At 41.6% G+C, this 16,552-nt stretch overlaps 2 protein-coding genes across 14 annotated transcripts in view; both read left to right on the top strand.

The window, feature by feature from the left end:
* Trim2 (tripartite motif containing 2) overlaps nt 1–16,332 on the top strand; it is a 169,707-nt gene extending 153,375 nt beyond the window's left edge. For 10 of the 12 annotated variants that reach the window (XM_087205760.1, XM_087205759.1, XM_087205758.1 and 7 more), the window contains one exon: nt 4,070–8,702. In XM_087205760.1, the coding sequence (XP_087061886.1) occupies nt 4,070–4,222 (153 nt within the window). In that variant the 3' untranslated portion in view covers nt 4,223–8,702. Of the gene's footprint in view, nt 1–4,069; nt 8,703–10,997; nt 11,122–16,266 lie in introns of those variants that run through there. The other 2 variants (XR_015449067.1, XR_015449066.1) reach the window with 2 other exon arrangements.
* Nucleotides 11,207–16,552, top strand: part of Mnd1 (meiotic nuclear divisions 1) — a 43,794-nt gene continuing 38,448 nt past the window's right edge. Inside the window, exons 1-2 of one of the 2 annotated variants that reach the window (XM_087205768.1) lie at nt 11,207–11,578; nt 16,267–16,332. In XM_087205768.1, the coding sequence (XP_087061894.1) occupies nt 11,576–11,578; nt 16,267–16,332 (69 nt within the window). In that variant the 5' untranslated portion in view covers nt 11,207–11,575. The remainder of the gene's footprint in view (nt 11,579–16,266; nt 16,333–16,552) is intronic. The other variant, XM_087205769.1, reaches the window with a different exon arrangement.

Raw genomic sequence — 16,552 nt, 5'->3', positions numbered from 1 at the left:
TGCTGCTGCCTCCCTCTCAAGTGCAAGGTCCTGAGTTCAATCCCCAGTACCAAAAAAAAAAATTATATAGAAAAAGCATTTGACCACTTGCAATACCCACTGATGACAACACTCTCAGGAAGCTAGTAGAGAGAATCTTTTGCAGCTCCATGAAGAATACCTATGAAACCTACAGTTTCTCCTAAACTTGATGGTGAAAATCTGAATTCCTTCCCTGTAAGATTGGGAACAAGGCAGTGATGTTTGCTCTCAGCATTCCTAATGAGTATACAACTGGAAGTCTTAACTAGCACAATTAACAAGGGAAAGGAGAAACCTTACACACTGGAAAGGAAGAAATTTTTAAATCTTCCCTACTTGCAGATAATATGATCATTTACATGGAAAACACCAAGGAGTCTACGAAAAAATTCCTAGAGCCATGCATGGTGGTGCATACCTGTAATCCCAGCACCCAGAAGGCTGAGGGAGGAGGATTTCTACAAATCTGAAGCCAGCCTGGGCTACATAGTGAGACCCTGTCTCAAAAAACAAACAAAAAAATCCTAGAATCAATAGGTGAGTTCAGCAAGAATATAAGATCAACATAACAAAAGTCACTTACATTTTTGTATACTACCAATGAACAGCCGGGCATGGTGGCACATGCCTGCAATCTCCACTCAGGAGGCAGAGGCAGGATGATCTTGCAAGTTTGAGGCCAGCCTGTGCTACCTAGTGAGCTCAGGCCCAGCCTGAACTACACAGTGAGACCCTGTCACAAAAAACAAAAACAAAAACAACGAATGAACACATGGAAACCAAAATTTAAAATATAATTAATATAATAATATTAATAATTTTGTTTTGCTAAAAACAGAATCAACCTTAGGTATCATAACAAAGTCTAGCCAGTATTTATGTGTTGAAAACTATAAAATGCTGATGAAAGAAATCAAAGAAGATCTGAGTAATACATGGAGAGACAAACTGAATTACCAGACTCAGAGTGAGTGGGTCCACATGCAGGGCTACCATTCAGCTCAACAATGCAAGGCTATCAGCTGATCCACAGCTCTAACACAGAATCCCAGCTGGATTTGTCTGTGGCTACAGACAAGATTATTTGAAACTGTTATGGCGAGGCAAAGGGCCGAGAACAGCTAAAACAATTTTGAAAAGAAGAATAAAGTGAGAGGAATCATTCTGCCTGATACACCACCTTCCTACAGAGCTGGCATCATCCCAACTGTGTGGTATTGTGGATGGACAGAGTCAACATCAGTGGAAGAGAGTCGAGTCCACAAACAGCCCCTGCACACGTGCAGCCCACTGATTTTTTTGACAAAGGTACAAAAGCAATCAAGGTAGGGAATGATAGCTTTTTCAACAAGTGGGACTGTAACAAATAAAATAACCAGTAAGGAAAAATAAAATCTCACCTTATCCAAAAAATGATCTCAAGATGGATCACAGGTTTAAATGTAAAACTAAAAGACTTTTAGGAGATAATGCTGTAGAAGATAAACTTTTAAAAGATTTTAAGAGGGGCCGGGGATTTAGCTCAGTGGTGCCCCGCCTCCCTTGGAAGTGCAAGATCCTGAGTTCAATCCCTGGTACCTCTCCCCCCAAAAAAGAAAATGAGCAAGAAATATGAAGAGGAAAGATATATACATAAAAAAGTGCTCAATATCATTAGACATTAGGGAAGCACAGATTAAAGACCATGATGAGATCCTACCCTTATTTGTTTAAGTAGCTAAAATTAAAAAATACTGATAATACCAAATACTTGTGAGCACTTACAGAAACTAAATCTCTCATATATTGCTAGTAGGAATTAAATAGTAAGTCTGCCTTGAAAATACTGTAGTTTGGCAGTTTCTTAAAAAATTAAACATTGCCACCAAACAATCTACCAGTTAGAATCCTGGGCATTTATCTCAGAGAAATGAAAACTTAGGCCCACATGGAAGTAGTACATTATTGTGCATAGAAGGTGTATTTGTAATAGCCCAAACCTGAAAACAGCCAAGCTTTCTATCAATCAGTTTATGGCTAAATAAAGTGTAGTGTTTCCATACTGTGAACTGATACACTAACTGATAACTTAACAACTTGGATGCATCTCAGGGCCTTGTGCTGAGTGGATACAGCCACTTTGAAAAGGTGGCTTACCGTATGATTCTATTCATGCAACGCTGTCAAAGTAATGAAATTATAGGAGAGGAAAACAGGTTGTGTTGGGAAGCGAAGGTTCTGGATGGAGAGAGTGTGGCCGAGTGGATGTGACTGACCAGGAGTCGCAAGAGGGAAGTCTTCATCATGGTGGAGTAGTATACGCTGATAGCGAGGAGGGAATGGTTACGCAGAAATACACGTGATAAAGTGACTACTGACCACACACATCTCAGAAGCTATTGTGTTAGGGTTTGCATGGCAGTATAGTTACAGATGTAACCAGCTGGGCAAACCAGATGAAGGGTACAGCGGACCTCTGTTATCTTTGCAACTTCCTGCAGATCTGTAATTACCTCAAAATAAAAAGTTGATTAAAAAAGGAATAATGGTGATGATTTGTTTTCATCATTTAGGAAATAATGGTATCATGGATGGCATTTGGCGTTTGGTTGCATTCTGGGGTGGGCGGCAGTGTGACAGTATACTTCTGAGATGGGATCTGTAGCCCTTGCCAGCCTGCCAAAGGGAGCCCTGCTGCATGAAAGTTTGACTTTTACACAGCCACGTTCGGGGCCACACACCTTATCTGGGACACTGAAAGAGGAGGATTGCAAGTTTGGGCCCACCTTGGGCAACTTCGTGACTTAGCGTGACCCTATCTCAAAATAAAGAATAAAAAGGCCTGGGGATGTAGCTCAGTGTGAAGGCCCTGGTTTCAGCCCCCAGCGCTCCCTGCCCCTCAAAGATAGACTCTATATGAAGAACAAATCTTCTAAATCCTCAAGTGGAAGAAAGACTTCGCTCCTGTTTCTCTGTGATCATGCCTGCGTGGATGTAACCACGCACCCAGCAATGTGCTCTTCCTCCGTGTGCACCAGGGAGCCCAGCAGGAAGGAGGTCTTCATGATGCCGGAGTAGTGTGTGTTGATTGCGAGGGCACTGGCTGAATCTGGGGCATTCAATGTCTCTGTGAGGGCAGCAGCATCCTTCTGTTCAAATCAGATAGAGGTAACTGCTTCTCAGCAGAACTGAGGCCACAAATATAACACAGAAGGCTTTGATTTCACCACCATATTTACCTTGTTTACCTATCCCCAAGGACATGGGCGCTGAAAGAGAATTCTGCATCTCAGGAGAATGTTTCCAGGGTCTGATGTTGTAAGAAGCCATCATTGAGGCAGGGAGCTAAGTGCACAGAGCAGACCCACAGGCTGCTAAGCTGTTCGTGTTGTGACCTCACAGCACCTACCCATTGACGTTGCCTTTTAAAATGCCGTGCAGGCCAGCAAAATGGTCAGATGAAAACAGCCGAGCCGTGAGAAGGGGGAGAAGTGTACAGGTCCTGGACATTTCCTCTTATTTCATCACAGCAGAAGCTAATAGACCAAAAAGAGACCCTTTCATCTCCTAACGTACATGTTCAACCATGGACTTCTTACAGCTTTGTTTCTGAAAAGAGAAAAAGAAATCGGAATTTTATTGTTGTACATTATGACTCAGGGTCATTCTCCTGTGGTCTAGCTGCTGCTTTTCCTCCCATAAAATTGGGCATGAAAAGGGAATGAGAGGCTGGGAGGAAAAGAAGCTCAGCATGAAAAATAAGGGTCATTCATGTTTCAAGCCTGTCCATGCCATTCCCACCCTACCCCTGTGTGACCACTGTAGGGACAGAGTGCAGTTTGGCCACCCAGGCACAATCTGTGTCAGTGACTCTGAGGACAGGAACTACAATGAGCAAGCAAGGGAAGTACAGGGGAAGAGAAGAGTCCCATGTGTGACCTCGGCCTGAGCAAACCTAGGGGGTTATTTACATGCTTTTAGATTAAAAACATTGGCACCATGGGTTTTCTAACATGTACTTCATATCACAAAACTACTTCTATTATATTCTGACTTCATGCTTTTGCAGGTTTTTGATGGGAGCGGATCATTTTTGTCCTACATTAACACATCTGCTGATCCCCTGTACGGCCCCCAAGGCCTGGCCCTGACTTCAGATGGTCACGTTGTGGTTGCAGACTCTGGAAATCACTGTTTCAAAGTCTACCGATACTTACAGTAACAGCCTGCGGCTGGACAGTCCTCCCGAAGGTCTCGCACTATAAACTGAAGTGGATTTCTTGACCCAGGACCACATTATGACCAGACTTTTCGTGCTAGAAGGAATCTTCAGTAAACTTTCCAAGGTTATTTCTGAATGTAACAATTTATTTAAAAACTGCTTATCCAGTTTCCAGCATTATCACCTTTAGGGTTAAAAAAAATCTCTTCTGAATCTTTGAAAACTGCAAAGTTTTACACCTGTGAACTATGGCTTGTAGGACAGGGATTTATGTAGTTCAACTAATTTTGCAAAACAAACAGTTAAAAATATTCTAGCATATGTGAAGATACTTGTTAATCTTGTGAATGGGCACCTTTGTGCAAAGCTCCCCAAAACAAAATCTGTTGTCCTTATATACTTTTTACACCTAGGTCACAAGACCCAGGAAATCTTCTAACCTCACTTTCACAGTAGGTATTACTCTTGTGACACTGTTTGGGTTATCAATGACTGCATATGAATTACTCTTGCAAGTCCTCCCAGCTCTGATCAGCCGGCCTTTTGAGTTGAGCACTTAAGAATCAATGCAAATTTCCTAACCTTTCAGGTTTAGATCAAAGATCATCTTTGTTTGTTCTTTTCCACCTCTTTCCTGCTCACCTTGTTATCAAAAAACAAAGTCCATTTTCAAGGGAACCTGAAATTCCTGATGCTTTGAAAATTATATTACAAAAGCAACGCTACCTTCTGTTCAATGAATAGCTCCAGATTAACATACTGGAGTGTTACGGAGAAAAAGTCACGTTTGATGTGCCATGTTTTCACGTGTCTTTCCTCTTCCACTTTGTGAAAGCGAAAGCTTTACCTCCTGCAAAACGTCAGCACATGTAGTAGGACACCAGTATCCTAGGACAGAGAGCCATAAAGAGCCCTTTGGAGGACTCCATGGTGTCAACCAAAGGCATGTGATTGATTCGTGATTTCCCCTTAGAGAGAAAGTGTTACCAAAGTTCTGTTATCTCGAGAGCATTACAGGTAAGGGCATGTTACGGTTATTTATCATGTTTAATGAATAGTAGAGGCATTAAGGGATTATGTATACATGATTAGGGTAAGATAGAATGTATAATATATGCATATATATAGCTGAATCTTTGGTGTATTGAAATAGGCAGCACTCTGAAAGACAGAAGCGTTATCTAGCCATTTTGCAGCATATTCTTTTACCAGTGAAGCTTAATGCTGTCCTCACGGAGGAAGCCCAAAGGCAAGTTTAATTTTTTTGCCCGTTTTCCAGGAACAATGATGGTGGCTGATGTTTAGTCAGAAAATGGCTTTCTGTGCTTTTGAAGGAAGAAGACAAAGGAGAGAAGGAAAAAAAAGATGAAAAGTTGAATTATATTTAATTTAAACTATAAAAGCATTTTGAGAACTGTTAAGAACAGTTTAGTCAGTTGTTCACCTGTCATTAATGCTGTACAGTAAGATTCAGTCTATTTCCACTGTTTAATTTTCTACTCAGTTCTACCAAATATAATGTTGTGTTTGACATTTTCGATAGTGACTTGGGATCTTTTTCATTGAAAGCACCTTAGAGCTGTACTATAGAAAGCATTTTCTGAACTTATTATATGAATGTGATGTTTATTTCTTATTAATTTAAAATCCAGTCCTTCTCTACATAGAACTTTTTAAAATTTAGAAGGGAAATCTAACTACTTCCAGTTCTCTGTTAAATTTATTACACCCAAATCAACACCCAAAAAATACTTTTTAGTATTTTTTTATTTATGTAGATTTTAAAATATTCAAGCCTATCTGTGATAAAGTCATAAAATTTACTAATTCTAATTTTTAGAATGTTAAACTAAGATATTGTTTCCTAAGGTCATTGAAATGAGTCTTTGAATTTATTTTATTTTATTTTTTTCTCAGTGTCAGTGATTGAACCCAGGGCCTCTTACATGCTAAGCATGAGCTCAACACTGAGCTGTACCTGTAGACCTGGTCTTCAAATTTAAATACCCATCCATAAATCCAGGCACTAGGAATAGAGCAAGGAATAAATAGACAAAAATTCCTGTCCCTTGGACTTTACACTCTGGGGAAGAAATTTCATTTTTCAATTTACTAATATTCCAACTGAAAGATAGGCTAGATTCTTGGACCATTTAAAAGAAAACGTTTTTAAACTGGTTAAATTAATTTTAGTTTATTTTCCTAAGTAAGAATGTATTTCTGTCTAAATTGTCACAGACGTTTTTTCTTTTTCTTTGGTGCTGGAGATTGAACCTAGGTCTTCATACATGCTAGGCAAGTGCTCTACCCACTGAGCTATGCTTTTAGCCCTTGATTTTGGGGTGTTTTTTTTTTTGGTACTGGTGATCGAACTCGGGACCTTGTGTTTGTGAGGCAAGTGCTTGAACCACTGAGCTAAATCTCCAGCCCTATAGCCATTGATTTTAAAACTAATTTAGATAAAGAAGCTTTTTGTTTCAACATCAAAATGTTTGTGAACTTAGAAATTAACTTATAAACTAATCAGCCATTATATCATATCAAACTAGATATCCAGATATCCCAGTAATAGGCTGAACACAAAACTTTTTTTTTTTTTACATGTTGCAAACTGGAATAGAAGAACAGATAGCTTGACCTGGACCTGTTCCACTATCTGTTACTAAAACACATGCTATAGGCACTCCAGGAACTACTATATTTTCCCACCAAAATATGTAATCATGTATATTATAGATAACATTTCACACCTGGATACATACGTGTGTTTACTGTATTTCCTGGTAAGCATATTTTCGGGGAAAGTGCTGCTTATAAGATACAGATAGACAAGATTTAGATGAAATTTTGTCACATTCTATAGAAAATGGTTTCTGGTAAACTGAGAAGGATATTAAAATAAGTGGCTTTTTTCTGGGCTACCATTATTGTTTGATTTCTCCTTGTCAAGTGTATAGAACCTGTCATACGTTCATGATAAGTAGCACTGAAAAAGTACTCATTCAGATTTCTCCTGGGCACTTCCGGCAAAATATTGCCAGTTAGAATTTAAAGGTCAGTGACAACGCGTTCTCTCCCTACACAGACCTCCCCTGCTGGCCATGGGAAGGTGGGGAGTCACATGACCATCCGGAAACTATGAACAAAAGCCTTCATGAATCTTGACCCCTTTTTTTTTTAATGCTATGTAGTATTTCAGTGAAACTTTAGTCCCCATAACTAAACAAGTCCCCAAGTTTCTTAACTTTCATTTAGTCTACGACTAGATTGAAGTAAATAAATACTCCAGATCCTTGCAACTGTTGCACACTTGCTTCCACTACTAAATACAGGGTATGTCCTCTCATGGAACTAACTGGAATAGCAGTACGCTAGCAAGGGTCGGGGGATCCTTCCACTGAGGAGGAACACAAATGCTTTGGTAGTAGTACCTTCCGGGTAAATCTGAGGAAATAGCAAGTCAACAGCAGATAGCATTGCTGATTACTTCAAATGAGAAGAATGTTTTGTACATTTGAACTCTGTTCCTCTTTATTGACCAGCTTATGAAAAGGTAGGAGTGTTTTTAGTTGAAGAATCAAAAAAATTCCAGAGAAGAGGAAATCAAAACTATTGGATGCAAACCTTATCTAATTCTGCTTAAAACTGAAAAAGTCATGATACTATTGCGTTCTGTAAATGTTGCAGGGTTTTAAACTTTACAATTATTTTAATATTTTTGATAACTAGGAATCTAGTATTGCCATAAAGGAAACTAAGTGCCCATTAAAGATTTACTTGGTATAAATAAATAATTTTTTGTTTTGTTTTAAATGACAGTAAGCTACAAATCATGATGCTAATCTTAAAAACTTTTAAAGATGAATTGTGAGGCAGTGATTGTGTGGTCTGTTTGTGCAGAATGTATGAAAGCTATTAATATTCTAGAATAGATTAATAAATTGGCTATGTTGTTCCATTGAATGTACAGCACTTCCACTAATTTTCGAAAGCAACACAGCCTTAAATTCAGTGCTTTTGCTTTATGACATTGGAATGTTCTGTCATCATCAGAGTGTATTCTTGTAATAGAATCCTTTATATCACTCTCAGTTCTATAGCTTTTGAATACTGTGTATGAGTATGAAGGTTTTTTGCTTCGTTTTCTTTTTATTTTTACATTCCATCTTTATAGCTCTGTTTCATACATTTTGTGTATAGAACACTAAGTCTTGCTCTCTGACATTGATACTGATATTCTCATCATTTGTTCTTTTATGAATCAAAGTGCTGACTGCCTATTTAAAGAAGAGAATGAACGCTGTGCATCAAAGTGTTTGTATGTTCGTAGCTACATACGTACCACAGTATTTTGGATGCTTTAGTCTACAATAAAACTTTAAATTAATTCTGTCTTGAAACCTAGGAGAAACAAGATTCATATGTATATCTTTACCATGCACAAAATCTCAAATCATTATAATAAAGCTTGTTTTCTCCATTTCCAGGGTGAATGTTTATTTAACAGATTGTTCCCCTGAGTGAAGGGATTGTTGTAGAATATGTGGATGATAGCAAGCAATACCTCATCCAAACTTTTATACTAGTAAGAAAAAGCTTAGTAAAATTTTGTTACTTTGCTAATCATCTAGTAGTCTTTAGCGTGTACTGTATCTTAAACAGGAATTTGGAAAGCCCTAAAACATAACATGTATATTTAGAAAGATATAAAAATATTTTTAAAAAATCACTGTCCTTATAACCCTTAAAGGATCTTAAGATAGAGACTTTCTGGTGGGCATGGGAGACACATTTCTGGGGAATGAAGTACTCAAGAGGGACCTCACTACCAACATTATTTTTAGGCCCCAGAATTTAATTACATGGAATTCCTTATAATAAAAAATTCTACGTTCTATCAAGCTGCTGATCACACATTTCAAACCATCCAGAGAACACATCTGTACAGTCCTCTGGCAGTTCATTCTCTGGAGGAGCCTGGTGATAAATGTACATATGTCATATATTTGCAAAGAAGCTAGTTTCCACAGCCTTTCTCAAAATCAAGTAAACATTTCTTAAACATAATCTCTATTCATAATGTTAAAGTTGCCATTTTAGAGGCCCCATCTACAGGCCAGTATCTTTCCCACAATTGTGACTGGTGTCTAGACTTGTTCTCGTGTTTCTATAAAGAAATCTTAGCTCTTTCCTGATTATAAACAAGTCATTGGCTTTTCTTTTTTTACATGTTTACATGTTTCCTTGCAACTTGTTTTTCCTGATACACTACACTTACAGACTTTTAAATCATTAAATTTCTGATTTGTATTTGCTGTGATGCCATGAACCCTAAAATTCATCTTAATTGAACTGTGAAGTGTCCTTTGTAAATAATGAAGGATTTCTTTATTTTCTAAAGGGCTAAAAACATCCAAAATAAATTGGAACTCTGACAAAGATGATCTAAGTTAGTTTTAAAGATGAAACAACAGAAATTTTCAAAGACCAAACATAACACCACTGATAACTAACTGTGAACATTAATATTATTGAATCCTACTTCAGTTCACTTATTTAACCCAAGCAAGTACCCTTGGTGTCATGGGTTCTTTGGGGGTTTTCAGACTCAGAGATTGGAGTACTTCACAAGCCATTTGGGTCACATATCAAGATAACATATCTCAGAGTGTGCATTGGAAACACATTCCACATAAAGCCCGAAACATCCCTTTCCAGAACAGAGGAATCCGAGCTGCAGATTCTTACTGCCAAAGTTGGGAGGCAGGCAGTGCAAAGTGACGTTCACCCCTCCACCAAACTACTGCCCTTTGTCTCGTTGCTGTAGGCCCTGAACAATCGTAAACGCCTGTGGTGCCCCAGACTTTGGGGTAGGCCTAGGCATACAAAGATGAATAATGAAGCCGGTACCACCTAGGAGCTTCCAGTCTGGTGAAACAGGCCAGATACTTGGGAGTACCGTGAGCTACTTTCTATGAGTGCATTAACAAATATTTATTAGTACAATATGTTCCATTACTGTTCTAGCCAGTAGGGAATAGCAGGAAATGAGGAAGTCCCTGACCTCGTAGAATTTTGGTCTACTGGGATGAGACAAATGAATACAATAAAGACAGCTGCACAATTTATGGGACCATGGAAAAGCCTTGTTCCTTTCTTCTGTGGTCTCTCTTACATTTGTGAGGTGGCCTGGGAGATGGGATTCCTGGAAGCTCCAACTGAGCTGTCTGAAGGATGGGGAAAGTTGGCAGGTGAGGACCTGTATCCCTGATGGGACAGGAGACACAAGGTAATCTCAGGGCAGAGCGACACAAGACTGCCCACAAATGCTAACATTTTACTGTTTTTTCTTATAGCTTTCCTTTTCTTAAACTGACATACAATACCTACTTTAGCCATAGGATGACCAATGCATGAATAACACACAATATGCATAATATTTTTCTAGTACATATTAAGCATGTATTAATTGGCTACCCATTTACTAGTTTAGAATTCTGTCCTGTGTGCTCCAGAAAAATCGAATGGAACCCAGCGCCCCCTCCTGCTGTAATAAGCAACAAGGACTACAAATACCTTTAATGGCATTGTTTAAGATGTTAGTAAAATTACTACACTTTAGAGTGGTTCGATACGATTGACGTCTTAGTGAAAATTGTTAGCACTTTTCAGGGTAAGGGAACGGTGCTTTTGCTCTGAATTCGCAGCTACTATTATGAGGAGTGTATTTTCCACCCTTCTGATGTTAAATTCATTTTGTTTCCTTTTTAAAAAGCCTAAGGGAAAAGCAAGCATACGACAGCCTTTTACAGCGGGAAAAGCAGCGGGTGGCGGCCGGGAGAAGCGGGGACGATTAGAAGAGACCGGCGCAGCGTCGTCCCGCACTGGACGAATCCGGGTAGGCCGAGGCAGTGGTTTCTTCTCCCGCAGCCAAGCCTTCCACTTTTAACCCAAACAGGTCAGACAGCCACGGAACCGAGGAAACTCGTGTAAAAATGAGGGCTCAAATCTTTCTTTTTAGAAAACAAGGACAGTCAATCCAGAAAGGGAGAAGACACGGCGGCCTAGAGCGCGGGACTACGCGTAGGCCCCGCCCCTTCGTCCAGGCCCGGGCCCCGCCCTCTATCCCGGCCCACGCCCTCTATCCCGGCCCAGACCCTACCCTCTGTCCGGGAGCAGGCCCCGCCCCTCGCTCGGCGGGGCCGCCAGGGGTCGCTGCGCGCCGTGCGGACGCGGCCCATCAGTTCCCCGCCCTGCTCCCCTTCCTGCTCCGCCCCGAGCAATTGGCGCCAAAGTCAAACTCACCCCTCGCCCCCCGCAGGGCTCTCCGCCGGAAGGCCCGCCACCCGCGCCATGGTAAGAGCAGAGGCCGCGTCCCGGGGCTGCTTCCTCCCCGGCCTCGCCTCGCGCGGGGGTCGCCGGGCCTGCTCCCGCGTTCGGCCCCGGCGGGCGGCTGGAGCGCTGGGCCCCGAGAGGCCCGGCTGAGGGAGCCCGGGCCCCGCGGTCCGCAGCGCGCCCGGCAGAGCCCACGGCGTCCCGTCGCGGGGTCCCTGGAAACCCGGGGCGTCGCCGCGCGGAGTCGGCCTCCTTCCCCGGGCCCTGAGGGCTCGGGTCCCGCCGGGGTTCGGAGCGTCTGCTCTGTGGACTTAGCGTCTTTCTGCTCATCAAATCATTTCCTAAACCTTCAGAGTTTCATGCCATTTTTTTTTCTGCTTCTGTTGGCAGAAAATCAATGTCTGATTAAAAAGAGCGAAGACTTTAATACCTTAATTTAGCGAAGTGGACGTTATATTGCAGAGGTCGTGGTGGACAAAGATCTGGGGTACTGTGTTTATTTGCAGATACTCGGCCAGCTGTATTTTAACCGATAACGGCTTCTTTGTGGTTAAACTACCAACCCAGTCACCTGGGCACAAAATGGTCCAAGAAGCTACCAGATCAAACTTAAAACAAGTCTGTTGCCAGTGCTTGGTGTTATATTTCTCTTTGTGGAGTTGGCGCCTAACATAACTGATTACTGAGAACTGTGCAGGACAATACATCGATTTCGTGCTTTTATCTAATCTTTTCACACATTGATCACCTGATATTAAATGATTTAATGTGCTGTTACCACGTTGGATGCGTCTGATCATGGAGAAGCATGCGACACATAAAACCGTTCATAGATAAGGACTTGTTCTTTACATATGTGATCAAGAAATAAGATTAGTTATGGCGGTAAAAGACAAACTTTATCCTCTGTCTTCCTTGTCAGTTGATAACTGTTTTGATTTGGTCAGGCTTGATGGGTAAACATTTATGAGTCCGGGCGTATTTTTGGAATTGGAGAAGTGCAACTCAGAGGGCGGCAGGTAACAACTTTCTGTTTTTTTCAAAATTTTATTGTAGGGCCGGGGATTTAGCTCAGTGGTTTCTCTGCCTGCTGCGCAAGCGTAAGGACCCAAGTTCGATCCCCGGTACCAAAGAAAAAAAATTTTTTCTTGTAATTGACCAACAAGACTGGTATTAGGAATTCTGTAAATTCTGTAAACCTCAGACACAAGGTTTTTTAAGCCATTTAAAATACTTTGGTTAATGAAGAAGCATCATAGTCCTCAGGCCAAGTTTTGAGTCTCCTTACTAATTTGAAAACCTCTCTGAATCACACTATCAGGATAATTTTCCTAGTCTTAAATACTGAGTAAGTCCTTGTTAATTTTTTGACGTTTCTAAATGGAGATATTAATATGACATCCTTTTACAGTAGTTATTTTAATTTCGGCCATAATACTGTCCTACTGTAGTTAATGGTTAAAAATTCTTTCTAATCATAAGAGATTAACGAGTGAAAGCACTGTAAATGAATGCTCCAGCACAGCTGCATTTCTTGAGTAACTTTTATAAGCTCTTAGTGTTGAGAGCCTCCCTACTGCTGTGCCCGGGGACACTAGATTCCCTTTATCATTGCCTGCCTCTGCCAGGCTGGTGGAGTGCAAGGCCTTCCCAGCAGCTGTTTATGATGCCAGACGCCAGGACCTTTCCTGCTACTTTGGGGCTTGTTTTCTGCCAAAGCAGCCGTAAAGTCCTAAGGGACTTACTGCTCCCACTGAGCCCCCAATGTCTTCTAGATCTGGTTGGAGGAGAAAAAAAGTTATCAACCGTAGGACACAGTTAAAACACCTTTAAAATAGGCATGCCCAGGCTGGGGATTTAGCTCAGTGGTTTCGCCACCTGCTGTGCAAGTGCAAGGACCGGAGTTCAATCCCCCGTACCGAAAAAAATAAAATAGACATGCCCAGTTCATACAGGATGTGCCTGGGGATCTGTATTTTCAGACAGGCACCTGAGATGATTCTAATGCATGGCAATTCGAGACCCACTGGAATCAAGAAATGAGCCGAGGAGCCTTCTAGGAGCCTTCTAACTAGGTGTGGATCTCTGCTTGATTTTCAGATACTGCAAAGGGAGACTGATAAGTCTAGCTCTCAGCCCTAGGTTTAGTGAACAGGTCTACATGGTTTCCTGGAGCTTGCCTACCTGAAATTTCTCCGATTTCTCTCTGCAAGCAAGGCAGTGGGTAGTTATCACAGATTTCCCCATTATTAATTCTCCCTGCGTAAGTATGTATGGAAGTGTGGCAGGTACTGGGGGCTTGGGAGTCTGAGCGGCTTCAAATTTTAGAGCTGAAGGCTTCTACAATGCAGGCCTGACTATCTAACCTGGCTTACTAAGCCAGGGAGGGCCAAGGCAGTTCATGTTCTAAAGTGTTTCAGTCTGCTGCTGAGTGGAGACAAGTAAATTCTCCTTAGCGCAGTAAACAATCTGATCAAAGTGTGCCCTGGAAACACAGGCATAGCTTGTGAGCAGGGAAGTTCCATGAGGAGCGTGCCTGGACCGAGCCTCGGGAGACATTCTGGAGTTGGAATATGCAAGAAGAGGTGTTTTAGGTGGAGGAACATTTTTTAAAAGGCACAGAAGTTAGAGCGCGCTTCGGGTAGAGAACAGTCTTTATATTATAGCCCAACTTGCTTAGCTCGTTGTATTTTTAGGCAGAAGTTGAAGAGGGCCACGGCTGAGACAAGTAAGTTGGAGTCAGGTGATAGATGGCCTACATCCAGCTAGGGTGCATGGATACTTCTGGTGGTTGGGAACCACTGCAAGGTTTTCATCGAGGGAGAGGCACGGTCAGATTTGCCTTTTCACAGTGGGAAAGGTGAACTTGGAGGTGAGACAGTGTGGTTAGGTTACTGAAAGTAGGGCTGGGGATTTAGCTCAGTGGTTCCGGCGCCTGCCTCGCAACCGCAAGGTCCCGAGTTCGATCCCCAGTACCAAAAAAAAAAACAAAAACAGGTTACTGAAAGTATATTGCAGGAGACAGATAATGAAGGCCTGAACCAGGGTCGTGGTAGTAGGGACAGAGCCAGCCGGACAAAAGAGAGAAACAGTTAAGCACCGAAATTGGCAGAACCTGGTGCTGGGTTGGATGTGGAGTAAGAGAGGTGAAAGCCCCTAGAATGACTGCCGTGCCTCTGGGGTGGATAACAAGGTGGCTGGTATGGGTGTAGAATAGCAGGTTTGGGAGGAGGTGCTCGAAAGGAGGTTTGGTTTGGAGCGCTTGGGTTTGAAGTCTGTCTAGTTGGCAGGTAGGTACATGAGACTGAAGCCCAGGAGCACACTCAGGGACAGATGTAAAGATTTGAGCTCTCAGCTCTGGTGATTAAAGCCATGAAGGCAGGTGAGATCAAAGGAAAGGTGTGAGCAGATGAGGGGATCAGTAGCCAAACCCTGAGGAACTGCACTGTTTCAGAGTAGACTGAGGAGTTTTGAGGCTGCTTACTTATATGACTCATCAAGAAAAACAGAACCACTCACTGAAAAGAGTTAGTGAGTCTCTAGGTTTTGAAAAAAGCATAGACTTACGTACTCAGGTATGTAGTCAGACTAGCTGTCCCCATCCCTTCCTCCTGTGTCTCAGAGTGACATTTTCCCGTGGAGTTTTTGGTTGAATAGTGTCATCTTCGTTAAGCCTGTTTCTTAAGTAAATGGTTTGTTTCCCTGTGATCACATCTAATTTTTGAGAAAGGTGCAGATCATTTAAGAAACACTAGTATGAAATTCCATGTTGGAGAGCTAGAAATGATGCTTTTCACGGGTTTTTGGTTTTGTCTTTTTTTCTGCAAATCTTTGGGTTGAAATTTGGCTTTTCAAAGAAGCGGGACTTTAGCTTTCTATGCACATATTCTATATACAGTAGATAGTAAAATGTCTTTATACATTTCAGTTATATATTGATTATCTTAATTTCAAATTGGCCTAAAGTATTACAGAATAATAACCCGAGGAGGCTCCAATTTTCTACTTGGATAGGCTTTTCCTTCCTCTAGCCTACTCTTCCCATTAGTACCACAATCAGTACGCCAAAATATCTCTTTAATCTTGTTACTCCCCTGCATTAGAGTTTAGTCTGGTTCTTCGCTATTTAGAATGAAAGCCATTCTGTCCCCGCCGGCCTTCCGTAATGCCATCTAACATTCTGATCTCTTTCTCCCTTTCTAACCTGCACTCCCCCTCCAAAGCCCTCACGGCAGCAGACCACTTGGCTGTGCCCACGTGTGGTCTGCCCAAGGCGCCCTTCTCAGGGTCTCTCAACTTCCAAAGCCCTCTCATCTCTGGGCTTCCTTCTCCTTCCCCAGGTGGAATCAATCCATCCTGTCCTGGGCACTTAGGCATGTCGCTGTTCATTAGTTGTAAGTGTTTGTGAGAGTTTGTAAACCTTTTGAAGGTAAATATAGTTGTTTGCCGTTGGTTCGTTTTATAAATATTTAACGTCTACGAAATGCCAGGCGGTGTCTTAAGCACTCTTCTTGCTATTACACTGGTAGCACCTACCACAGAGATTGGCACAGTAATTAAAAACGACAAGGCAGGCTTGACTCAGAGTATCAAACCTGTTGATATCAGATAAGACCATGCACAGAATTTCAGGTAACATTTCACACCAAGTTGTTTGAAATGCAGTGTTTAAAAAATGCAGCATTTACCTTTTTCCTTCTGTGTTTTAGTCAAAGAAAAAAGGACTGAGTGCAGAAGAAAAGAGAGCCCGGATGATGCAAATATTTTTTGAGACAGTAAGTTCTTTTAAGATTTTTCATATTTTATGTAGTTTTCACATTAAATATGTTTTTGCAGGGCCCAGGATTTAGCTCAGTGGTGCCGGTACCTTCCTGGCAAGCGAAAGGTCCTGAGTTCGATCCCCAGTACCAAAAAAAAAAGTATGTTTTTGCAGTTAGTAGATTTTGTATTTTCACATTTAGTAGTCCAATGTTAGCAGTCTCTGCTTTGTTAGAA

This window comes from Heterocephalus glaber, unplaced genomic scaffold, assembly GCF_053883595.1.
Source record: "Heterocephalus glaber isolate CG9 unplaced genomic scaffold, H.glaber_assembly_v1.0 deba00000613, whole genome shotgun sequence".
NCBI lineage: Eukaryota > Metazoa > Chordata > Mammalia > Rodentia > Bathyergidae > Heterocephalus > Heterocephalus glaber.
The sequence above is the reverse complement of the archived record's forward strand: the minus strand, read 5'-3'. Positions and strand labels throughout refer to the sequence as shown.